Source organism: Xiphophorus couchianus, chromosome 23, assembly GCF_001444195.1.
Source record: "Xiphophorus couchianus chromosome 23, X_couchianus-1.0, whole genome shotgun sequence".
Taxonomy (NCBI): domain Eukaryota; kingdom Metazoa; phylum Chordata; class Actinopteri; order Cyprinodontiformes; family Poeciliidae; genus Xiphophorus; species Xiphophorus couchianus.
Genome location: NC_040250.1, coordinates 23,876,362 through 23,902,056, shown reverse-complemented (window position 1 = coordinate 23,902,056; position 25,695 = coordinate 23,876,362). Strand labels below are relative to the sequence as shown.

At 42.3% G+C, this 25,695-nt stretch overlaps 1 protein-coding gene across 1 annotated transcript in view; it reads right to left on the bottom strand.

Annotated features, from left to right (window-relative positions):
* tenm1 (teneurin transmembrane protein 1) overlaps positions 1 to 25,695 on the bottom strand; it is a 287,438-nt gene that overhangs the window by 247,617 nt on the left and 14,126 nt on the right. Inside the window, exons 2-3 of the mRNA XM_028009863.1 lie at positions 18,472 to 18,743; positions 8,565 to 8,897 (exon numbers count right to left, since the gene is read on the bottom strand). Of these exons, the coding sequence (XP_027865664.1) occupies positions 8,565 to 8,897; positions 18,472 to 18,688 (550 nt within the window). The 5' untranslated portion in view covers positions 18,689 to 18,743. The remainder of the gene's footprint in view (positions 1 to 8,564; positions 8,898 to 18,471; positions 18,744 to 25,695) is intronic.

Genomic DNA, 25,695 nt, shown 5'->3' with positions numbered 1-25,695 from the left:
GAAAAATCCAATTTTCTTCCTGTTCATTAAACGTGACACATTAAAAACCCCGTTCTTTGCTCAGATTGCCAGTGCATCAACAAACAAACATGCTCTCCAATGCACTTTGTTGTGAGAGCAATGATTATATTGTTTACTGGAGGATATAAAATTACAGTCCCATTAGCTGCATATTATTATGACTACGGTTTGTTACATTGCATAGATGCATCCAAATCAATTTACAAAAATGACCTATTATATTCCAATTTTCTTTATACAGCTGTGGAAAAAATGAAGAGGCCACTTTACTGAACCTCATAGAAAACCTCACAATTATTATTCAACCAAATATCAATTTCTGAACTCTTTCTGAGTTAAAACATTGGCATTGTTGTTTCTAAATGAATATGAACTTGTTTTCTTTTCATTATTTGAGGTCTGAAAGTGCTGCATCTTTTTAGTTATTTTGACCATTTCTCATTTTCTGCAAATAAATACTACATTTTTGGGTAACACTTTATTTGAAGGGGAGTACATAAGACTAGCATGACACTGTCATAAAAATGACATAACCCCTGTTATGAACATGAAGGAGTCTTCATGAATGTTTATGACTGATGTCATGAAGGGTCATTTGGTAAATAATGACACTTTTATGCAAAGTTGCTTTAAAAGTCAATTAAAAGTGCCAACTTTGCATTAAAGTGTCATTATTTTCCAAATGACACTTCAGGACAAGAGTCATTCATGTTCATAACAGATGTTATATCATGCTTATGACCCTCAAAATAAAGTGTAACCAATTTCTGTTTGGAATTTTGCAAACATATTGTCAGTAGTTCAAAGAATAAAAGAACATTTTACTCAAACATATACCAATAAAAAGTAAAATCTGAGAAACTGATCATTTTAAGTGGTTTCTTATTTTTTTCCAGAGCTATATATATATATATATATATATATATATATATATCTTTTAAAACAGCAATATTTTAGTTCTTCAGAGGGAAAAATGGAATCAGGTAAGACAGGAATCATCAGGATGTTGGTGATGGACTGGCCTGATCAGTTCATGTATCTCTTATTTGTACTGTGTGAAAAATTAAACATCAAAAACACATGTATCCCCTTTGACTAATAAGGGGATACTAACCCTGATACTGACTTTTCACCAAGTCAGTATTAGGTGAAAAAAGATTTAATAAAAATGTAACGTATTCCAGGGCGGCAGTCTAATTCTGTGAGAAACCAATCAAAATCAACCGACTATTATTGATCACCCATTTAAGTTATTGTTTTTAACCGTTTTAAACGTGGAAATAAAACTGCTCAGTCGTCTGAAGACGATTTCACACGTAGACATGAGAAACTATTTTCTCAGGCTTTGAAGCAGAGGGACTTCTGGGCAAACATTTGCATTTTTCCCCACTTTGCTCTGCTGTTTAAGGTCAGGAACTATGGCAGATATGAAAAGCAACAATGTGTATTGCTTTATTAAAGCAAAGTTGCTAATAAGCCGTTGCATATTCATGCACATAACGCAGCTTATTTAAATCCGCTGTTAATAATCCTTCACTCATATACCTTGTTAGTCACAATTCAATGGCCCTTCGCCTCCCGCGGCCCGGCCTCCACACTCGAGGCCAGTTAACTGTTGAATGTGCTGCAGATTCGGCGCCTCAAAGTTTATTATTTGGCAGCCGTTCTCGGGAGCCCTGTCAGAGCTGTCACGCAATTTATTTTAAAGTTCTAAAAAAAAAAAAAATCTGTTTACGGAGAAACGTCTAAATTCCTTTTTCCCATATACCTGCCAATTTTATTATTACATAGTCATGGGTTTTCTGAGGCCTGGTTCGTATAAACCTGAATTATTTGTCAAAGTGTGTGGACTTTTTTTTTTTTCCTTTTTCATTTCCTCACCAAAACAAAATCTTATAGATCCGAAAAGAAAGAGAGACGTCACAGATATTCTTATTTAGCTCAGCTCATATTTTGCCATTACTTTGACGATTAGCAATTTCACCAACTTAAAGAACTTTCAGTGCACCGTGGGTTTGGCGAACGGTTCTTTTAACAGTTTCAGGTGAGTTGGTGACCCATGAGGTGCGATGTCTTCTTAAAGAAGTCTGAGCAGTCATCAGAAACCCTGACCTGGACCGTAAATGAAGTGAAACAGAGAACTCAACCCGAGGCACGCATTAAAAGGTTCGGGATTTATGAGTCAAGGTTCTGACAGAAGGTTATCCACCTTTTTCCTATTACCCATGATGCTTTGAGTGAATTACGCGACTTTGACGTCCGTATCCGTGGTGTATGCAAATAAAACGGTCTCTTGCTGAGTTAAAAATGCGGAAAATGTTTGGGGATATGATATAAACAATGATTGCAGCTACAGTTTCATCTTTCACAGATAAGGGAGGATGAGATGGAAAAATGGCGACAGGTTGCAGCATGCATGCTAGCATATTTAGCTGCTATGTCAACCAGAGACGCTAGTACGCTCTAATACAGATAAAGATGCTCCAACTGCTTACTAACAAGAGCCATAACACATTTTCAACATGTCAATTTCAACTAAATGTAAATAAAAAACAAACATTTTCTCAACACTAAGAATAAACAGACAACAAAATCTGTTGTTTGTGTTCCTGTTCCTGAGATACTTCTTGGTTAGCTGAAAAATAAAAAAGTAAATCATCTAGCAGTGCGAGCAACTTTACAGTTAAGATTCTCGGTGCATGTTTCACAGAGGAAAGATCATCCTTGGTTCACCGCCTCCCACCTCCACACCCGACATGAATTATCTTTAGCATCCTTTTTATAAGTCCATGTGACGCAGATGTAGCAACGGTCTAAATGTTGTTAGCACGAACACTGATTTTGGATTGACATTGAAGTTGTCTTAAGAATGTTAAAATCCACTTTGGTCCTTTTCAGACTAGCGGTTAGCTTTAGCCTCCTGAATACACGCTAAACGAAGACACCAGGTACTTCCTTCCAGATTAGATATTGCCCTTTATCAAAATGATATTTTGCCAATATTTAATGTCTCTTTTTTTTAAGGTTTTGTTGGCTCTAGTGGCCTTTATTTGAAAGTAGTATGACAGGAAAGAGGCTAATGAGAGAGGGGGAAGACTTGAATCGAACCTGCGACCACCGCCACAAGGACTAAGGCTTCCATACGTAGGTCGTGCCCCCCTACATCTAGATTCCCATATCTACTGCCGTATAATTTTAGTAGAGCTCATACTTTTTCCCCCATCTTCATGTCGCAGCAGCCTTTTTAACTTTAGCTTGAATGTAGATGTAATTTAATTCCTATTTTTCCTTTACAAAAATTATTTAATTTCAGAATCTCTTCAGTGCCAGCTGCTCATGGCCGGCTTCTTCTGCCTCAACGCTCAGCTCTTTAATCGAATCACTTTATTCAGATCTTACCTGGGCTTTTATTAAATCCACACTACATATACCTCCCAGCGCACGTCTTTGTGTGCCTCGGATGCTTTAATCCTCAGACACATTCAGCTCTGAAAATGATACTAATTGCCAAAAAAAAAAACGTTGCGGGTCCAGATGGCAGATGTGGCACAGTCGCCCGTCATGCGTGCGTTACTTGTTACCATGCAGGGCTGTAAGCAGTAAATTCTGGCTGAACTACACTTTATCTTTTTACTGCTACCACTCTGCTCTGTTCTTACTGTGCGTTGTCATCAGTTTGGCATGTTGATGTTTTCCTGGGTTTGTCAGCAGGTGCGTCTGCTGCTCGAAGATCCCCGCAGCTTCCCCGGAGGGAGGTGTCACAGTTGGACATGCACACGCAAGGTGTCCAAATGTGGTGAAAACAGATTTTAGGCCTCTTTCATTCTTTCTTAATCTATTGTGCCCTCTGTCTTAATTTTCCCCTCACACCTGCAAACAAACACACACACACACACACGGGGAGCAACTAAATTGACTTGTCAGCTTCAATCAGATGGAGAACAAAAGCATTCCTGACAATTTGAAGCTGACATCATTGATGGGTTTGGGAGGGGAGGACAAACTCTGAAGACAAAAGGGAGAGCGAGGTCGGTCCGACTTAAAATGCACTTTCATTTTTTGGCAGGGACGCCGGCTTTTTGATTCCAGCCGGCATCTTTTTTTTTTTTCTTTCTTTTTTTTCGCGAGTGGCTCTAACTTTTATTATCACTGGAAACACGGGGAGCGGGGGGCGTGGGAGACTTTGTTGTGCTGATGGAAAGAAATGTGACATCCATAATGCATTTCCCATTAGAGGACAGCACGCATGGACACACCTGGTCGTGTGTCACAACGAGATGGACAGGAAGAGGATGAGGATGAGAATGAATAGGCTCGGGTAGCGGGAGAGAGAGAGAGAGAGAGAGAGGAAATACAGAAAGGCAGTGCAGATGAGAAGAGGGACGCTGCTTTGCATAGTATTCAAGCATCCATGAAAACTTTGTCCTGTTCTAATCACAAACCGCAGCGTTTTTCGTTGGGTTTCTGGGCAGCGGCAGTGGATAATTGTGAAGTAGAGGAAAAATCGAGGAGTATTTTCACAAAATAAGTCTGAAACGTGTCCGTTCGAATCGGTACATGGTGGTGGGATTACGACAGCATGTATTTCCGCGTCTGTCGCCAGGTTTTGCTGCAGCAAAAGACAGCAGATTGGATGGAGAGCGCCTGCGAGGAGCAGTTTTCAAGTGCTGCCACGGATCTTCAATTAGATTTTTATTTTTTCCAGAATTGCCCTGTATTTAGTTTCATCCACGTTCCAATCAACCATGACCTGTTTGGGGAGAAGAAACGCATTTCCCACAGCAAGCTTCTGCCAAGACCACGCTCTATAGCCGACATGTGTGACGTGCAGCGTTAGTTCTCCCCTAAACAAAGCAACACCAGACTCTCTAGGGCAGGGGTGTCCAAACCTTTTGTCAGGCAGGTCAAAATTGTCAAGATGTGGTCAACAGAAAAAGAAATCAAGAAAATTACATCAACCAGTTTATCTTACTTTTTTTGTAATATGGGCATTGTAGATCCAAAACCTAAAAAGGATTTTGTTGTAGTAGCTTTTAAATTCTTTTGAAAACTTTACTCTCAGATATACGAATGGGATTCGGGTCGCTCTCTTTCAAAATGCGTTCATGAATTCAATAAAAAGCTGATTTGTGTGCAGCAAAGTCAGCTTTTCAGTAAAAGTCTCCGCATCGACGAGGTTCTACTTACTGCAAAAGTTTGAATAGAATAAAGACGAACACTTTGTGTCACATGTAACGTTGACCATTGTAATTTTACCCTGGACCGGTCAACTTTATGTCATTCTTAAACTGCGGTCGGGGGCCACAAAAACAACCAGATCAGTCCAAGGGCCACAAATGGCCTCCAAGACATGAGGGACATCAGAATAGCCCACTCAAAAAAGAAAAAAAAAAAACAACTTTTCATCTTTTAAAAAAACACCTAAAATACAGACATGTCGGTCATTGTCATAAATATTGGTGTTAGTTAGTTTCCCAGGCCTGATCTGATATGTGAAATTATGTCTCATACCCAAACAATCCTTTAAATGTCTCCACAGCGTTAACCAGGACCTGTCTGCTGTGTTCATTGGTTCTTCTGATGCTTTTGATCAAAAAAAAAATCTCAAACAATCCTGTCAGGCCTTCACTAAACAACTACAGTAGAGCGACGAAGGCCGCACAGAGCAAACGTATTTTAGATTTTTTTTATACCATGCATTCTTTGTCTTCCACTTCGCAATTATGTACATCTTTGTGACAGTCAATCACAAAAAAAAGATTCCAGTAAGTAGAAGATTTTGGTGCAAAAGAAAGACAGTGTGAAAAGTTGATAAGAGATGAATCCTTTTGCAAAGCACCGTAAGCATGAGGGGGGAGAGCCTAGCGAGAACGTATTAAAGTTTGGAGAGCGGTGGGACGTATGTCATGCGACGTATGAAATCCGTGCATAAACCAGCTTTCCTGGTGCACCGTTGCAGAAAAGCCAAGTGCTTTGAACATTCAAATCCCCCTTTTCACTCCAGTCACTTCATCCGTCCTAGTGCAGTTCTCATCTGAACATCCCCCTTCTCTCTCTCTTTCTCTCTCTCTCTCTTTCTCTGCCGCCGCTGCCGACATTTTTGGGGCTTTTTCCCTCCGAACCCCCTCGGATGAGGCTGGAGCTCCTCATGCTAAACGGTAATAGCTCTAATGCATATGCTTGCAGCCGCCACAAATTGATTAGCACGTAATGCTGTGGGCACTCCCAGCTCCCTTCACAGTCTCACCTCTCTCGCGTCGCTGGATTTTTCTTCCAGGCTTACCGCACGTCTGTCCGTCCGGCCTGCCGGTCACTAAACTGCACCCCACTGGGGCGCGACACAAACAGGCGCATCTAAAAAACAAAGAAACCCTCTACCCCTTCTCCAGTGTCGATGTCAGTCTCAGCGCTCTAAATCTCCGTCTTACAGTCGAAGCCAGCTTCTGCTTCACCTGTTTTAACTTCTGCTGCTCATTTTCCTTTATTCTCATTCTAATTATACCATTACATTACCATTTCTATTCTCTCATTTGCATTTCTTGCTCTGCCTGTCTCTTATTCTTTCCATCTCTAATTCTCTCTTCTTCTTTTTTTTTTCCACCGCCCTCTGCCTCTCTCTCTCTCGTCCTGTGTCACCCCTTTCTCTTCTCAGCGACTGAATTTGTTCCACCTTTTTTGCGGCACATAAACAGACAGTGCCCTTGGGGATGGGTTGGAGAGCTCGGCTTTTGTTTGTGTGCTCCTCTAACTAACTCTCCATCTGCAGGGAGCCCAGCCAAACCCAGCAGCGCACGACAGCTAGCTGGCACCGACCCAGACTCTTCTCTAGTTGGCCCTGCATCGCCATCCCCGCCTCTCAGCTTCTCCTCCACCTTCCAGGCGATAGTCTTCCCACAGAGGCTGTTGTCAACTGCCCTCAGGCAGCCAGTCAAGCATCATAGCCATGTGACCTCTTCAATTTCTCCTCTTCAGAAGCGGAAAACCAAACCCTGCCCCCTGTTCGCTGTGGATATTCGGTCCTTTTTTCTCCCCCCCTCGAGTTACATAATGTAGAAGTCTACCATTAGACTTTCCCCCGGTTCCGCGGACCACCTCCAATGCAAGCTCACCAAATAACCTATAGCACATTTTCTGGATTAAGTTACATCAAAGAGCCTTCAAAGAGTGTGCAGTGTGAGCATTAGCATGGGTTCAAAAGCCCAGAGTTTCAATCATGTAATTGCCCAGGGCTGGAACGTAAACCTTTGAAAAAGGTGAAGTGTCATATGTTGTTTTTTTTGTGTTTTTTTTTTTTTTTTGGTTGTGTTGATTCATTTCCCTTGCAGGAAATTCTATATAATCATAATGGGACTGCAGGGAATACAAGCAGCAGAAGTTGTCTGACTCTTTTAGAGGCTTCAAACGTCATCCTTAATAAAAAATACATCCAACTCATGAAAAGAGGCAACATATTGTGAAATATGAGAAATATTGTGCCGCTTCACCGCAGAGAGACCTTGTGGCATCCGATTTAGCTACCCTCCAAAGGGGAAGAGCTACTGAACATTACATCGGAACCGGTAAACAACTTATTGCATCTGGAATTTAATGCCTGGTTCCCACAACAAGATTTTTAGACCCATTTTTGTCCCACTGTACCTTCCCCACGATCTTAAGGATGCCTCAATTATTGGGGTGGCCTTTAAGATAAACTCGAGAGATATTCCAGCCTTGTGTTAAGAGCGATCTGGTCCGCGCGGAAGGATGTCAGGACCCCAACCAGTCTAAAATCGGGATATTCAGCATGTTGGCTTGACCTGGTCCAACATCGCAGCGTGCGTGGTGTCCCATGAGGACGACCGAGCCCGCAGTCTGTCAAATGCGATGTCCGGCCAATTAGAAAGCGAGGTGACGGAAACACAGAGCGAATCTAAAATAAAAGACAAAGCAACAGCCGCGGCGCAGTAGATAGTAGACGTTGGAAGCGTCTTTTTGTGTTGTTTTTTTCTCTTAAATATCATCCACAAGCTAACGCCGTTGCTTCCTCTCAGTCGGCCATGTTTTGTTTACTCTCAGCTCTTCATCTCGAGACGTTTTGAGAGACATCCTCCTGCCCGAAATCCGGATGTTTGTGTGTGAAATGGATTCGTGTGTGGTGCGTTTTATTCTGGCGAGTGTCTCGACACCACACTGTACCACCAGTGTTAGGTCATTTTTGCAATATCTCGTGTTATGAGATCTTGTCACACTTGGTTTCTACCAGTTCGACTTACAACTGGTAGAAAACAATTTACAACTGTGTCATAGTTATAACTTCAAAAACCGTAAATAAAATGTGACCACAAACAAAATGATTTAACGTTCCAGGATTACACATGTATAGATGGGAAATGGGCAGCGCTCTGCAACAATGCTGCACACATCGGCCTTTCCTTTGGCTTCTCAACTGGACTTTTTGTCAGCTTTACACCCAAACTTCTGAAATCCTCAGTATTCCTTCACATCCTGTTAATCCCCATTAGCGAAAGAACAGCACCGTTGTTTCTAATGCGCTCTGCACTCACCGTTGTCGGGCTCAGACTTCCTGTCGTGCTCCGTGTCGGTGAGGGAGAGGGCCGAGTTGGCGCGGCTGGTCAGACAGGAGCTCTGCTCGGACTTCAGGCCGCGCATCCACATGTGCTGCAGGCCGTGAGCAGGTGACGGGTCCACCTCCGGCTCCGTGTCCACGTCGGACCCGACGCCGAGCGAGTAGCCGCGACTGTGGACGTGAGCCGCCGGTCCGGTGCACAGTGCTTCCTCCTCCTCTTCCTGATGCTGCCGCGGCTGCTGCTGCGGTTGCTGCTGATGGATGTGGTAGTCGGGGCTCCTTATCTGCCCAGCTTTGCAGAAGTCTAAATCTAGAAGAGACAGAGGGGACATGCAGATTGAGATCACACGCAAGCTCTACAGGCTCTCGTACGGCATGCGTTTCTATTTGACGTGGCTGCCAGAGTAAGCCGATCAGGTGTCCGTTACTCCAAAGACATGTGGAGAGACATGATCCTATTTGAGTGGGCATTTATTAAAAGTTTTTTCTTTTCTTTTCTTTTCTTTTCTTTTGGAGTTGAAATCTCAATCAAAATGCCACCCACAATCTTTCTTAAGCATTTTCAACGGAGCCATATCCTGTTCTGGCTGCCTGATGTGTGTTATTGAGCTTGAGATGTATCGAACCGCTGCTCAAACAGAGCACTGATCTCATCTATATTCTCCTTGGTGGGGTGAAGAGATCAGATAAAGATCAAACCTTATTAATATTGACTCAGACTGAGGGAAAAATTGAGCCTCATACACTTTCAGGTATTAGAACGCCCTCCAATCTCAGGCATCAACCTGTTATCTGAGAACATCAGATATACTGTGTTAGTCCTCTGGTTACACTTCAATTCGATTCAATTCAATTGAGCGCTGACTCCTTCTCTTTTCTTTTTTTTTTTTTCCCATAGAAACAGTTGAGTAAATTTTCTTCCTTACTCTCCGAGTTTTCTATTTAGAATGCATAAGTGGGAAGTGATGGAACTGATGTGATTTTGAAGAAGGCGATGGATAAATTGAAATCTATACAGATGAAAGCCAACAGGCTCCGGCGAGATCTCCGGAAGGAAAAGGCTTCCCGCGGCTCTTGCGTGAGTCGGGTCAGGCCCTCGGAAGATGAACCGCGGCGTTTCAATGAGGGCCGCAGTCCCACTGACCACTCCACTGACCGGCGATGCTTCCCGCCGCGCGTGTTTGATGGGGTCAAGACCAACTGTGGCTCCCATACTGTTCTGCTGGTATTAAATCGCCTAAGACTGGTCACCGCTACACCTCTGTTTAGCCCAAATTGGCTGCAAGAGGGCACTTCAGGAGCAAATTGGCTATTTCCCAGTAGCAACAAACACGGATCGACTGCAAACTAAAAAGTCTTCTCGCCGTTTTGGTGTGAAGCATATTTATAATGTAACAGGATTTTTAGAGGGTGATTAGAGGGGGGAATCGGTCTTTTAAATAACGGCCCATTTCATGCTATTACAGCCAGCTGCTACTGGCACTTCTGCAAAAAACAAAAAAAAGAAAAGCTATTTATACATTACACTTCTTTTGCTCAGTGTTGTATTTGTTTTAAGTAACTGCCAAAACAATTTGGCTGATATTGTACCCTGTAATAGCGAGGCTGTAATGTGAAAAAGATAAGTGCAGTGCTCTGAATAAAGCATCTCGAGTTTTACACATAGCAATTTTCCATTTTGGTATGTTAAATCTATTCTTAATTAAAGACTTGAGTTTGATTAGCTCTCTGAACAGTCTCTTTCACTTTACATTTGCCCACAGTCCAGAAATAAAGAAATGGAAATTTTAAAAAAAAGTAAGTCCACTTTGTAAAATTGCCACAGTGTGACGTTTGAAGATCTTGGAAAATGCCCACTCGACCCGAACAAGTTCACAAATGAGTTGAAACAGATGGAAAATGAATTGATGTTTACAGCCTAACATTTCCAGAATAATCTCCTATAATGAATATATAATGAAATGCTCGTGCATTTTATTTTTTTACCAACGTGTTAATGCTGTATTCAATTTACTGCGGAGTTCTGAGCTCTGATCTCGGAACACTGTCCAACCCAATTTAACCATGTTCCAGTTCCAAGACTGAAAAGCAAAGGGATTTGCTAAATGCTGCTCCCAGTTTAACAGGCTAACTGCAAAACAAACCAATTAGGAATAGGATTCTGACTACTAACAGGAAAATCGAATAACCCTGATAATGTTATTCTCATGGAACCTGTTAGATTGATTACGTCTAACTAACTACTTTAAAGCTAATGAGTTAAATAGGAAAAAGTGGCTAAATGTAAGGATGCTAACAGCTTTGACAATGGCCAGATTGCGATGACTGGCTCACAATCTGGCCCATCAATGCACCTTGGGAGTGAAAGCTAGTTTATTCTGGTTTTGTTCCAACTGACGAGCCACTGTAGCTTAAATTACCGTACTGAGGAAACCAAAGCTGGCTTTAATTAAACAGGTTTCCAAATATGCAGTATACAACAGTGTGTTGCGTACGGGCAGCTGAAGAACGGCAGATTAACGGGTGGGTCCATGCTGTGTCAGAGCTGGAACACAGAGTACTGGAAGAAGGTAGCTTGGGCTGATGAATCATGTCTTCTTTTTCGTCTTGTGGATGACTGTATGTAATTGTGGAACACATGGTAGCAGGGTGCATTATGGGAGAAAAAAATAAACAAAAAGGCGGTACAGGTGGTCTGAAGCTTTGGGGAATGTTCTGCTCAGAAACATTGATTCCTGCCGTTAATGTGTATGCTTACTCTGACACAAACTAGCTACCAAAGAACTGCTGCAGATCATGTGAACTCTTTCTTGGAAATAATATTCACTAATAATTGTGGACTATTTTATAAGAAGGTCTATGCTCTATTAAAAAAAAAAAAAGAAAAGTGGTTCAAGGAAGGTTTAGGAAGCTTAACAAGTTTGAGGCGTAAAATTTGTGGTAACACTTTATTTGACGGGTTGTGAATAAGGCTGTGATGACACCGTCATAAACATGAGTAAGTCTTCGTGATTATCATGATCTGACATAGATTTGTTATAAAAGTATTACTGATTAAACTTTAGCTTTAATAACATAAAGCTACATAATTTTTAAAGTTTAATCAGTAATACTTTTATAACAAATTTATGTCAGATCATGATTTCTTGGTTAATGTCAAGTTGTCATGACAAAGACATTTTGAATAATGTCAACTTTGTATTAAAAGTATCATGATTTATTGAATGACACTTTATGACAACAGTCATAAATATTCATGAAGACTTACTCATGTTCATGACAGGCGTTATGTCATGTTTATGACGTTGTCATGACAGCCTTATTCACAACCCGTCAAATAAAGTGTTACCACAAATTTGGCATCTGAAACCAAAATCGTAACCCAATCAAGCATCTGTGTGACCTGCTATGCAAAAGAAAAACATCAATTCAATTTACAGGACATAAAGGATCTACTACTAAAATCTTAGGGTCTGTTTTTTCACCAACACAACTCCCACAGTGGTCCAGTTAAGGGCCTGGACCACTGCAATGGTTGTCTTAGCACCAAAAGGTGGACCAACACTACATTGGGTTGGTAGCCTCATGAATGTCTTTCCTACATTTGATGCATCCAAACACTAAAGGAACCTGTTAATTAATCAATGCAGTACTGTGCTACCAGTGTGTTTTGGACACACATCCTCAGAGGTCCAATGAAATTGTTTGATTCTGTAACGTGAAAAGATCCCCAATTTTATAAGACAGTATTTGAAAAAGATTTCAGTCTTCTGAGTTCACATTGAATGCACAGGATCTTCAAAATAAAGTTTAAATAATGGTGCATAATATTGTGAGCTGTTTAGCATATTTATTGTATGCATGTATAACCGGGTTGTTTTTATTTTGTTATATATACACAACATGTCTTTTTTTTTTGTTATTCGGATTGTTCCTTAACCTGACTGTAAACACATTAGACAACCCTGTCATTGTTATTACCATGTGACTTTAAGATCAAAGCCCTTTATCTTCATTTCTTCTTCTGTGGTATTGTTTGCGCCCCTGAAAGCCTGCCCTTTTGTCAAGTTTGTCCTGCGGTAGAGGACTTGGAGCACGCAGCCGATAAAATGGTTGTTGTTGGTTTGTTGTTCTCGTCAGAATAAACCGGGGAACCACAGATTTCAAGGAAAAACCGTGTCCCTGCCTAATTATTCAATAAATCCAGCACAACGCAGAGAGGATCCATTTACACATGGCTGGATGGATGATTAGTCGTAGACAAAAAAAATCTAAGTGGCAAAATGAATTTGTGGTTTTCTCTCGGTTGCTGCTCCACTTCCTTCTCCCTGCAGAGGTTCGTAGGCAAACCCGGCCGCCGGAACCGTTTCCCACGGGGTGTTTGCAGATTCTTGCATGCAGGTAAAATTTTTCATAAGCTTTCATTTTGCTGTTTTAGTTCAGAGTCAGTGGGATGAGGAAATTTGTTTTGTCAATAATGCGTCACTGCAAAGATTGGAGTGCAGTGAAAAGTGTGTAACACATATGGGATGTCTGTGCTTGAGAGCCTGCCTGCTACTTCACACTTACTTAACCATTTGCTCACAGTAAGGTGGCCGATTTTTTAAATTTTTTTTATTTTTTGGTGGCAAAAAAAAAAAAAAAATTGGCCAATGCTTGCTTAGCACCAATCCTTTCTCTTTCCACTTCTTGAATGAATAATACTTCTATTTTGGCATAAACGTTACGATGGGCCAGAGTTCCTAAAGACCAATGAGCCATTAAAAAGTTGAGAGAACAATATGTTTATTCTGGTTTATTCAAAGCGAAAATCCTACTATTCAACTTCTTAAAACGTCAGAGTGGAGCTGTGATAAGACAAGCTCTCTGGGCGACTGGCCATTGTTGTCTTGAAGCTAGTTATTATTGCTTATAGATCAAGTTTGCCACAGAGTGGCCCCAATCTAAAAGTGTGTTTCAAATGTTAATGGATCACAGTTGACAGCCAATTTACATGTTAAAGAAAAGTTTCTTTAAGAAACTTTACTGGAGGGGGTTACTGGAATACCCAAAGCTTTTTACTGGAGATGCTCTGGATATCCAAGGTTGCCAGTGATGCTCTTTAGACCTATGCTATCCCCCCAAAGTAAGAACTACTCTGGGTATTACACCCTAATGGTTCCAAGATCCTGTTGGACTCACCTGTGCTGCCTTGTTTGTGCCTTTCCTGATCAGGACATTAAGGTGTGCTCCAGGAGAGGAGGGTGTCTGGTGCCTGGGTCGACATCAATGGCCAGTGTGGTTTTTGGCATCCTCTTAATTTAATCACATACTGTATGTCTCAACCTGAATAAGAGGCAACTCCTGTAGATTTATCTATTGTGGATGGGGAGCGGAAAGAGTTGAAAAGTATTTCCCACTAAAAGGATGCATAATCATGGAAGTGTGAAAAAAAAGGAGTTTGATTCATACCTAGAAAAGCGGATGTTGCTTCATGTTGCAAGACACGGCTGTTCTCGTTTTACAGTCAGCAGTTAAAGTCAGTCTTTCATGGTTCATAATGTATTAAATGATGTATATAAACACCATTTGTGTGCAGCATTATTGATTGGTGTGGATTTCTCAGACACCTAGAGGGGACAACACATTAACTCCCAAGTGATCACTGAAGAACTTTCTAGGGAAAAGGTTAAACTTATAGCAAGATTTTTGACATGCAGAGTGGCATCACAAACCGCAATCGATGTCTCAACGTCATGGACCGTAAATAATACAAATATATCAATGTTGTGAGTTTACAGTGTGACGTAAAGGGTCTTGTTTTAACTTTAAACTTTACTCTTGGCTGCTCCGTGGCTTTGCAGTTTGAACCTTTCTGATGCAGTACAAGTTTTCCAACAAACTGGACCGTGAGCTATGAAGCGAAAGCTATAGATCATAATCTTCGCATAATTACTCAAATAAAGATAAATTCGTATTTGGGAGTGTGACGGGGTTCTATTATGATTTAGTCAAAAAAAAAAAGACTGTTCCAAGTCGGAGATCGTTTAAGAGGATTTATTCAGCTCTCACAAAGATGGCAGGTGCAGATCACACAAAAAGGACATCCAGAGCAGGTTAAATAATCATTAGTACCTTCACTTGCAATAGTCCATCACCTCCAGCGTGACTTCCTCAGGAGTCTAACCACAGACTGCCTCCTGTGGAGCAGAGCCCTGCTTTTAAAGCCACAGGCTCTGCCCACAGACAATCCAACCTAGCAAAAATACTAATTATTTCCAACTCAAATCAGAAGTTTGATTCTGATTTGAGTCAAACTTCAAATCAGTTTGAAGTTTGTAAAGTGTACAAAATAATAATAATAGAAAAAATAAATAAATAAACTTGTAAACAAAATACAATACTCAATTTAATAGACAACACCCAGTGCGCTCTGATGACATCACCTCCTCATGTGACTCCCTCCCGGCACGCCACAATCCGGAAACACCCTACTTGAAAACAAAACCGGGAAAACGTATTAATGCTAAAAATAGGTTAGAATGAATGTTTAACTGAAGCAGGAACACCGCGTGTGCACCCACGATGAACCGCCCCAGTCCAAGCTGCAACAAAAGTAAGTTAGTGATTATGTATGCGTTTGTCGGCGTGTGTGCGCGGTTGTACGGGCATGCTGGCACGGACTCTAAGTCCCAGCTCGTGACGGCTCCTCCGTCACAGGGAGGTATTCAGATATTATTAAAACATATATTATCTGTTTAGCAACTGCTGGTGACCTCTCGATGAGTTGAAATAATTCATATTTGTGGACAAAACGTCTCCGGTGTGCTGTGGTATCTGAAGCTAATTGTTGTACAGAGAACAAGAAGTGTCTTTTCAGCATACATTTCTGGGCAGAGCAGACAAACAAAAACAAAAAGGGTTTTATGCTCCTCAGTGAATGCGTTAATTCACAATTCACCAACATCCCAATAAGTGCTCTATTGGGTTGAGAAAGACAGGAAGACAGTAAAAAGATTGAGATTAGCTGAGGAGTTTGAAAAAAATAAAGAAATGATCCATCATAATCAGAGTTTAACCGGGTGATATAATTTCCATACATGCCCAGACGATTAAACCGCTGTCTGGCAGCTTATTTTGAATAATTTAAACATTTAGACTGCAACAGATTCTTGCTTTTGTAGACAGAATATTAAACAGTGCGGATTGATTAATTTATACAGCTAATTAATTTAATAAGCTAACAAAAAACTAATTATTTTGGCTGGCTCTCCGAATGCAGCGTGAAACAATCAGGAGGATGTGGATCGAGCTCTTTATCAGTCCATCTATCAACACTATTTCTCTTATGCAAACAGACTCAGCAGAAACAGGTGCAATGCAGGGAAGGAAAAACAAAAACGGCGAAAAGGTGATACGGAGATGGAGCGATGGGGAAATCACCGTGTTCGGAAAAATAAACATCTGGAAAACGAGAGAGGAGGAAAAGAAGGGAGGAGAGAACAAGATGTGTCGGTTTAAGAGATGAAGGGAAATACGAAGAGCAGAGGTGGGGAATTAGAGGGGAGAGGATCTGGCTGATCTTTGTCAGGAACACTGTAATCCATTAAAAATGTCACTGGAGGCAACGATCCCCCCCTTAACAGTTGGTTACTTGGATATGGTAGACTATATATAACTCCGTCGCCCAAAGATGAACAGATGTGCTGCGCAGAACCGGCTGCCATTGACATTTAAAGGGGCTGCTTGGGGGTCTTCTACACCTCGCCATATGACACTGATAGTTGGAGATGATGTTTGTTATAGAACTGGAAAGGTTGGGATGGCACCGCAGAAAGCAAGTGCTTTCTGACACCACAGTCCCCTTTTTAGATATTGAAGCATGATGACGAATGGCCTCCCTGGAGTTGCCGTGTCGCGAGCATTATGTCAAAATCCCTCGCAGTTGGCATTCAAACCGCGGGACCCCGGCGGTGAATTACTACTGAGGAGTTGTGTCTGTTATGAATGTTTATTGCTACTTGTTAGCCAGTTGTTGGGAAGGCTCCTACGAGGTGGCAGGGGGTTGACGATAGCACGGGAAAGCGTCTATTGATCACCGCGAGACGCGCGAGAAAGGCAGACCTCTCCCTACGAGGTGCGATTTCTCTCTTAACACCTCGCGTGACCTGCATAAAGCCCATCCATCACAACGCGCGTTGGCCTATTTCTCCTCCCGTCAGCGGCCGGGAGAAATCTTTTTGGTGCGCTCGCGTCAGCCGGAGTGTGTGCCTTTTGTCAGGCCGTGTCCATCTGGGAGTGTGCGTGTAATGAAGGGTGGTGTTCCACCCCAGGTGAGGCCAGAGAGGTTCGGGGTTGACCTAGTTTAGCAGTGGGAGAGAAATATCACCTCCGTGGAGAAGAGGTAATTGGCTGCCTCCGACTGTCCTTCTGGCTCATGGTGGACTGTAATAAGTAATTCACACAGGTCCTTTCAGGGACCTCTGAGTGTGGCGTGCTACGTGTGTCTGCCAATATGCACCGTATGTCATTAGCCATGGGTCAGCGTGAGGTTGCACCAGTATTATTAATTAAAGTAAAAATAGGTATCGTAATATGATTTTATTTTATGTCAAGTTGTTGTCAATACATAACGAATGCAGTATTTCATCTTCACCTTTTTAATGGAGAAATTAAATTAGCTGATTAATCAATTAGTTTATTCACCCCGTTGCTGTGCATGTTGTTGCTTAAAAGGCATGCTGCAGAAAGCTTGTGAACGCATTAAATAAGTGTCATTGTAATAACAGTTATTAAGTTTTCTTTTAGGAAGTTGAAGTAAACAAACCCACCCGTATGGCAGGGGTAGTGGAGGCAGGTAGGTCATTTTATCTATATGGCACATTTTCAGCAAGAAGGCAATTCAAAGTGCTTTGCATGAATTAGAAGGAAATACAAACAAAATAACAAACCTAAGGAGAAAGCAAAAGAAGAAAAAGTAAAACAAAATAACTGTTAGTTCCCCGTGTTTAAGAATAATTGGTCCGCAATTTATTAGGGGGTTTCTCTGGATTCTTGTTCTGATAATGTTGATCTAAGGTAGTAAGGTGAGTTCCTCTGGATTCTAGGTTTGTTCTGATTCTTGAAAGAATACGTACTTTGGAGTGAAGTATGTAAACTAAATAAACTAAAGTTTTTCTGTGGACGTTACTACATACTATGGCTGTGAAAATAATTGACGAAGATATGCAGCATAATCAATAGTAAAATATTTATTTGATTCACCTTCCCAAGTTGACACATAATTTCACATGAAGATTGCAGACACCAAGACAGCAAACCCCATCCCCTTGATGGGTGACAACATTTTGCCTTTTATCAAAGCCATAGTTTCAGTAACGTCTTGAGGACCCAGCATGGTCTGATTGAAGTCAAACTGTCAATGCATGGTCGCGTGGTTTTCGATAATGATTGACGGACTGGAAAACCTTATTTCACTTTTCACGTTACCTTAAGAAAAAAAGGAACGGAAGTAACTGGTGAACCGTTTTCCCACTGCATTGGACCAGTACTGAGCAGGGGGGAGTTTAATATTTCAGCACATAGTTCCTCACGGCCTTGAAAAAATCTGATCTATGACTGAAAAACCCATGTTCTGACCATCTGTGCTACCCGACAATACATCCCACCTGGCACAGATACAGTACCTAGCGCTGTTTTCCACATAAATAAATCCATCCATCAGAACAATCAAAAGTTCCCCAGGAGGTGTGTGACATAACATGACATAAGGCTAAGAACAAAATGCCGTGATATTTGGACTATGGGAACTGATTTCTTCAGTTCAGCTGGACTACGCAGAGCCCCTTAGTGTTTCATGATACTCGTAACAAAACTGTGCTGAGAAGTCAACAAGAGTTGACTACCTGGTTGGGGTTGGCTGTAGTTGCTCTGTCTGTCCCGGTGTGACCCAAGGGTGAGGCGAAGCTCGTGCGTGTAGTCTGGCAGAGTTTCTCGCGAAGTGTAGGAGCGATGATGAGTACGGCCGTCCTCGCTCTCGTCAGACGAGCTGGTGTAGGACATCTCCATTTCATGGCGGCCTTTTGACAGTGGCTGGTAGGGTTTGCTGTCCATCTCCTCCATGGCTCATAGGGCTCCACTTAGTCACTCAGCAAAGCCACGGCACGGAGAACACATTCTGAAAAGGCAAGAATGGTGGATGAGAAGGAAAAGAAAGCAAACAGACACAGAAAATACAACACTGGTTTTTATGAAAAGCGTAAGGATGCCCACAAAAACGCGTAGATCGGCTAAAAGGAGACCAAATTGGCTAACCAAGCGTCTTTGTTAAATTTAGACATGATCTAGTGGCTAAAAGTGTAAAATTTTCAGCCTGATTTTCTTGTCTCTCTAAAGTAAGACTTTAACAGTGATGAAAACGACCGTGGACAGCCAGTATTAGGAAATTAGGATCAAGGAAGATTGGGTAAGAAAATGAAGAGAAGAGAATTGTACAGAAAGAAAGAAAATAGCACAGCAATTCTGTTATTGAACACAGCACCTGTGAACTCCAATTATCGTGAGCATTTATACACAGTATGTATCTTCTTTCATACTTCACACCAAAGGTTACCACCTAATCAATGCGCAAACGGGAGGCACGGCAGCCTCTCTACCTTTATGTGTTCAAAGGAAAACCAGCTTAAATCAAACAAGGTTTAGTGTTCTGCCAGTCGCGGCCACCGCTTGCACTAATAACTCTAAGCTTTATCTCTCTTTTACAGGCAGCCATTCACAAGCCGCAGATAAATCATCGAATTCGTCACCGAGCTCCAGGTCTGTCACTCTCATTAAACACTGCGGTTCACCATCGCCGTGAAGTGGTGATGGAATACTTTTTGACAACAGTCTTTTCAGTGTCATTGGTCTCCCAAAATGAAGGCTGATAAATCAACTCTTTTGCTGTACCGCTCCGCTCACATTCCCTCGTGCGCCTCTCAATCACGTCAAAATCTACTTCTGATAATGTCCACCATCGTGCTCTTATAATGCCGTAACTAATGATTGATTGGGACCATGATTAGGGCATAGAAGGAGTGATTAGAAAATACTTCATTCATATTAGGTCCCTTTCACCGTGCCCTGTTCGAGGCCTTTCCAGCCTATTTCCTGCAGTTATAAAGCTTCTAAATGGAGCTTGAGAGGGTCATTGCTCATAGAGACAAAGTGCTATGGTATTGACCTCTTCAGGGAGTCCTGTAGTCCATATATCAAAGCCATTAGAGCGTGCCTGCTCAATACCTCAGAGATCTGCAGCACAGGGTGATCACCACTAGTCTGATACAAGTTTACAGCTGACCTTTCTACCACTGCAGTAATACTTTTATTCCACCTGAAGGGCTCCTTCCCCTGGCCTTGCACTCACCCTCCTCCTCCACGTGAAGACACCTGCGCACACATCCAGACCGCCCACTGACCCTTGACAGCAAACTGTCGGAATATGGGCCAAATCGTTTGCATCTCCATCTCAGCCCCGCCCGCAGGCCTCATCATGGCATGAGTAATCTGTAAATGTTCCACACTTGTCTGCCTGCTCCATTCAGTGTTTGGCCTTGATTTTAATGACAGCACGAATCACAACAAAAGATTGCGAACACAAAAGTGAATTTAGCGGGGCAATTATGTTAGCCCCACACCTGTAGCGTGCAGTACGGCCTTACGACGGACACTTGTGGTTTCCCTGCAATCACGATGCCTTTCATTTTGATTGGCAGGAGTTATTGCAAGGAATCAAAGCCAGCTATTATCTCAGCTGCCCTGTCAAAACGGGATTGACTGGTGTCACCTTCTCTCTGGTACAGCGTGGTGCAAGTATACATTAGCCTGTGAGCTCTGAGCTTGCTGCAGGCACTGACTGCTGTCTGTCTCCACAGAGGCCCTCTTTCTTTTTTTGTCTGCCACCCTCTTACACGCAAGAATGAAAGCATGCAATGCTGCACAAGGACACACAGTCTCCCCCTCCTCTATCATCACAGGCGCTCATATACCGAGCGTAATCAGAACACGTCGCTTGCATGTCGTTTTGTTTGCATAAAGATGTGTACTATACCAAAACAAACCATCTCCTTTCTTTTGTTCAATTTCACATTTGCTCTGCTTGCCCTTCCTAGCCTCAACACTTTCCACCCTCCATCTCCTCCTCAGAGACCCATGCATTTAGAGAAGTAAGCCTGCTAGCAGGGGTTATTCCACCTAATTCTTGCCCACAGTGGGGTGCCCATTAGGGGGCTTGATTCTTGGGTTTGATGTCAAAATCTGGAGGTTGCGTTTTTCTTTTTCTTTAGAGCAAAGCTCACTTCAAACAAGACACATGAGCGTTCTCTGGGACAAGGTCAGCGTGTGCCACCTGAGCAAAACACCCGGCCCAGACCGGAACGTGCAGAGGGTGACGGAGCTCGGATTTGGCTCGCCTTGGAACAGAAAACAAACAGGAATGGAACTGGAAACATTGGAGGATGTTGGAATAATTAGCACTGTTTCGGAATGCATTTTTAATGCAGGGATGCTCAAAAACCCTCCTGTATTGTGTCACTCATCATTTTTTTATGTGCGTGTTAAGCAATGGAGTACATGATGTACGGGGAGTTGGGGAAGATGAGCAAGAGCCTTGCTGTTCGTATCGAGACATTACCAGCAGCAGCTGACAATTGTTTTGATTGTCAAAATCATAAAGAAAGTGTAAAAAAAAAATTGTATGTACAATAAATATCGTCAAGATTGATTCTACACCACTAATTGTTGCTGGTTGAACTGGGACGCTGTTGTCGGACACAGCAACTTCACTGTGAATCTACATTTCACAAAAGTTAACTCAACAGTGACTTTCATCTACTAAATGTATTTTTGGTTGGAGAAAAACAACAATACAATCTCACCTGCAACCCTTTTAATGAATTTAATTCAACTTTATGTATTCCTATAAAATATCCATCCATCAAAAAGTTGACAATGCCGACTTATCCATTTATGGTCGAAGGTAGGCCGGCGGCTATTTTCCATACTCATTGGCTGGGCAGCGGGGTACACCTTGGAAAGGTTGTCAATCCATCACAGGGCAACAGAGAGACACACACACACACACACGCACACACACACACACACACACACACACACACACACACACACACACACACACACACACCCCAACACACCTATAGCTAAGACAAGTTACACCAGTCAATTAAGCTGACATGGATATTTTTGGACAGCGCAAGAAAGCCGAATAAGGTAAAGGTAATTTTATTTATATAGCACATTTTCAGCAACAAGGCAATACAAAGTGCTTTACAGGAATTAAAGGGAAATACAAACAAAAATAGCAAACCAAAGGAAAGAGCAAAAGAAGAAAAAGAATCTAATAATGTTGATCCAAAGTAAATAAACTAGATACTCCTATTCAGGGTTGGTAGATAAGTATAAGTAAGTATCCTCTGGATTTCTGGGTTGCTAGATACAGGGTTGCTCAAAGCCCTCCTGTATTGTGTCACTCATCATTTTTTTATGTGCGTGTTAAGCAATGGAGTACATGGTGTACGGGGAGTTGACTTGGGGAAGATGACTGCAGGAAAACGGTGCAAACAACTCTTCTATCAGGAAGTCCTAAATCTATTTTAATATAGTTTATATATGATTTGAAACCTAAATTAGCTCTGATTCCGTTCTTGATTATGTACTGACAAATAACAATTTAACAAAATAAGAGTTTTTAAGTATATAATTACGTCTAATATTTATTGTGAAAATCTGACCTTTTTTTTTGTCATTTTTTTATTTCCTAAAAGGTCTTTAGGAAATGCAAGTGCAGGATTTTTGAGATTCTACTCTTGCTGATTCAGAACTCCCACTGGGATCCCTACCATAAATTTGTTAACCACTGGTTTGATCCATACCAGTGGTTTTAGTTTGATATCTTGTCCAGTTCACCTGAGCAAACAAAATTGGGGGGAGGAGGAAATAGATAGTACTGCATTGTTACCAGAATAAAAACATAAATACTCGAATGACTTTTTGGAAACCCTAATTACCATTTTGTTCATTGTTTTGTTTGTATACCAAAACGACACATATATTAAAAGGAGAACAGAGAAGTGCTTTTAAGCTAACATGGGATGAAAAAAGAAAACGAAAATCACAAAACAAGCTTGTAAGATTTAATAAGAAAAAAACTTTTGAGGTTTTTTTTCTTATTGAATATTGACAAATATTCAAGCATTTTTGATGACGACCCCAGATGTGTGATGTACATGGTGCCACCAAGGAATATGTTTTAATGCCTAGCAATTAATTGCTCTAACAGGCCAGAAAATACTACTGGCCTGTTACTTCCACATGGAAGTAACAGTAAATGTTGTAATGTTTTTACCTTAATGGCCAAGGGGTAAAGACACAGAAAGAGGGATTAGGATGACCCTAAACAACACCAAAAAATAATAAAAACAAGTCTTGGCCTACCCCTTCACCTCCAAGCCTGACTCTGGACATTTTCAATCTTTAAGAGCTGCAAAACCTATTCTGAGAACCTTTTTTTTTCTACAAAAAGAATCGGGACACCCTAACCCTTTAGAAACTTAGAGGTAAAAGCTACAAATATAGGGCAAATGTGCTGAAATGTGCCATACAAATCTACTTGACTTGTTTTGTTTCCACACTTAAATTTTCATATATATCTTGGTATTTGTTGCAAAACATTACTGGTGAATTTTCCCACAGCGCCCCCTTAGCAACCCATCTGCCTCTGCTTCCAGACGTAAATACAGTGCAGGCCCATCTCATGGCATAAACCTAAACAAATGACTGGCACTTTATTTGCGCTACAAATGGATTGACAGTGAGCGCTTGTATGCATTGACAATGTACGTACATGCCATTGCGGGTTTTCATTCCTAATTCATTTCTAATCAATAATTAATCACTGTGTAATGAACTCTTCAGCACTCAGTTTAACATTAATACAGAGTGACAACGCTGAGCGCAACACATGCATCGCATTACATGATGATTCCCTTCCTCCTCTCGTCTCCAACTAACCCTTTTTGTTTTGTTTCAAACCCTCCCTCTCTCCTTTTCTCTACCACACACACCCGCGCCTGCACACACACACACACACACACATTCAGCCAAACATACAACAGGACGGGAGTGATAATCCATGGCTTCACAGATGCAATAATATCTAATGGGACCCTTCACCCGCTTGATCCCCCCGATTTCCTATCCATTTATTTATTCATACTGTGCAACTGTGGGCCAAGGCGCTATTTTTTATTTTGTGTGTGTGTGCAAATCTGCTTAGAGGAAGCGATGAAGACTCGCGTACCCGGTTGCCTTTAAACAGGATTTGCACTCCGAGTCATCTCCAGAGGGGCGGGGCCCCTCAGATATCCACCATGAACACAAACAACTCAGCAGAGATCGTTGCGCGCATCCGCCGAGAACCACAAGGACGAGTCAAAACCGATTTCCATTCCCCAATATCTCATGCGATTGAGCTCAAATCATGACGAACAAGAGGAGAGAGAGAGAGAGGGAAAGAGAAAGTGAGAGAGGGGAGGCGGAGAGGGGAGGGAAAAGAGCGAGGCACACAGAGGATTGGAGACAGACAGAGGCAGAGAAATTGAGTTTCACATGGGTAAATAAACAAGGCGGATGGGGAGAGCGGAGTGCCATCCGACAATATTAGCTTCTCAGATTATTGATACAGTATAGTTCAAGGATTACAAATGCATTTCCACCATGCAGGGAGCATCTTATTTTCATAAGAGCCAAGAGAGACACCAGTAAAATGGGAGATACTTTCTATGTTAGCTCCGGCCTTTTTACGCTTCTTTCCCCCCTCGGAGCTTGTTTGCGCAGAGATGAGAAAAATTCCACGTTCTAAACACGCCGCGCGAGCTGGCAGGATGACGATGAGACCCCTAAAGAAACGCGTTTATGTTGCAGCTCAAACTTATCACAGCAGATACTTCGAAAGTCAAATCGTGACAATCCCCATTGTAGCTTGCAGGTTTGATTCTTCTTTTGTTTTTTGTGTTTTTGTCTCCTGGAGCAATGGCTTAATCATCGGATGAGAACAGCAGCACAGTTTCCAGCTACAGATGCAGATCCAGGCTACAGGTCCTACGGGAGTAAACAATGAGCTGTCAGAGGAAGACGCCTTTCCTGGAGTGAGAGTGTGTATGGTGTGTGTGTGTGTACAGCACGGGAGAGACAGGGCTTAAGAAACTTCCACTTCCACTCGTTAGCACTGCCGTGACTCCTCAGGCATGTGACAGGGACTACTGTGACGAAAAGGCCCTGAAGGACCCACAGGACCCCGTTACGCCTATGACCACCCGAAACGCAGCAAAACAGAACGCCACCTACTGGTAACCCGCAGTGCCTGCTGAGAAACAGGGAGGCCTGAATGCCAAACGGGGATGAAGAGAGTGATGGATAGATAATGAGAGGTGGAGGGATCGCAGAGAAAATTGGGGGAATTGAAGGATGGAGAGATTGCCAAGTGAGACATGGAGTGATAGAGAGTTTTAATTAGTGGATAAGGGCGCGCTATAACTGTGGGCGGCGGCGGCACTCTTGTCACGTACTTGTGCTTTCATAGCTGACCAAGCCTGAAATCTCTTGCTGCTAATACCGAGTTTACCAGCAGAACACGTACTGTTGCGTGTTACACCCCCTATCTTCCCCCCTCCCTCCCACACACACACACACACTTTAAAACACGCCGGCCAGGAGCACAACCCTGCATACCGGGGAGGCTTCAGAGACAAAACACTGACAATCAGCCGCAGACGGACACACAGGCACTGCCCTTGCGCCTATACATACTTATAGCGTTTCACAGTTTCTGAAAAAAACAACACACTTGAACACCCACGCGCCGCGGAGAATCAACAGTCTTTACTGGCCCTCGCAGCAAAGACAATATTGCACCGACGTTTGCAGTCCTGTGCTCCTCCTGCAGCGTCCTCGCCGCACGGCGTGCCTTCATCCTTTCACGCGGCAGGTTAATGCGCGTTTGCAGCGCGAGCCGCAGAGGTGACACAATGAGCAGTCCTCATTGTGTCCTCGCTCCCTTCAGAATGAGAGCATGA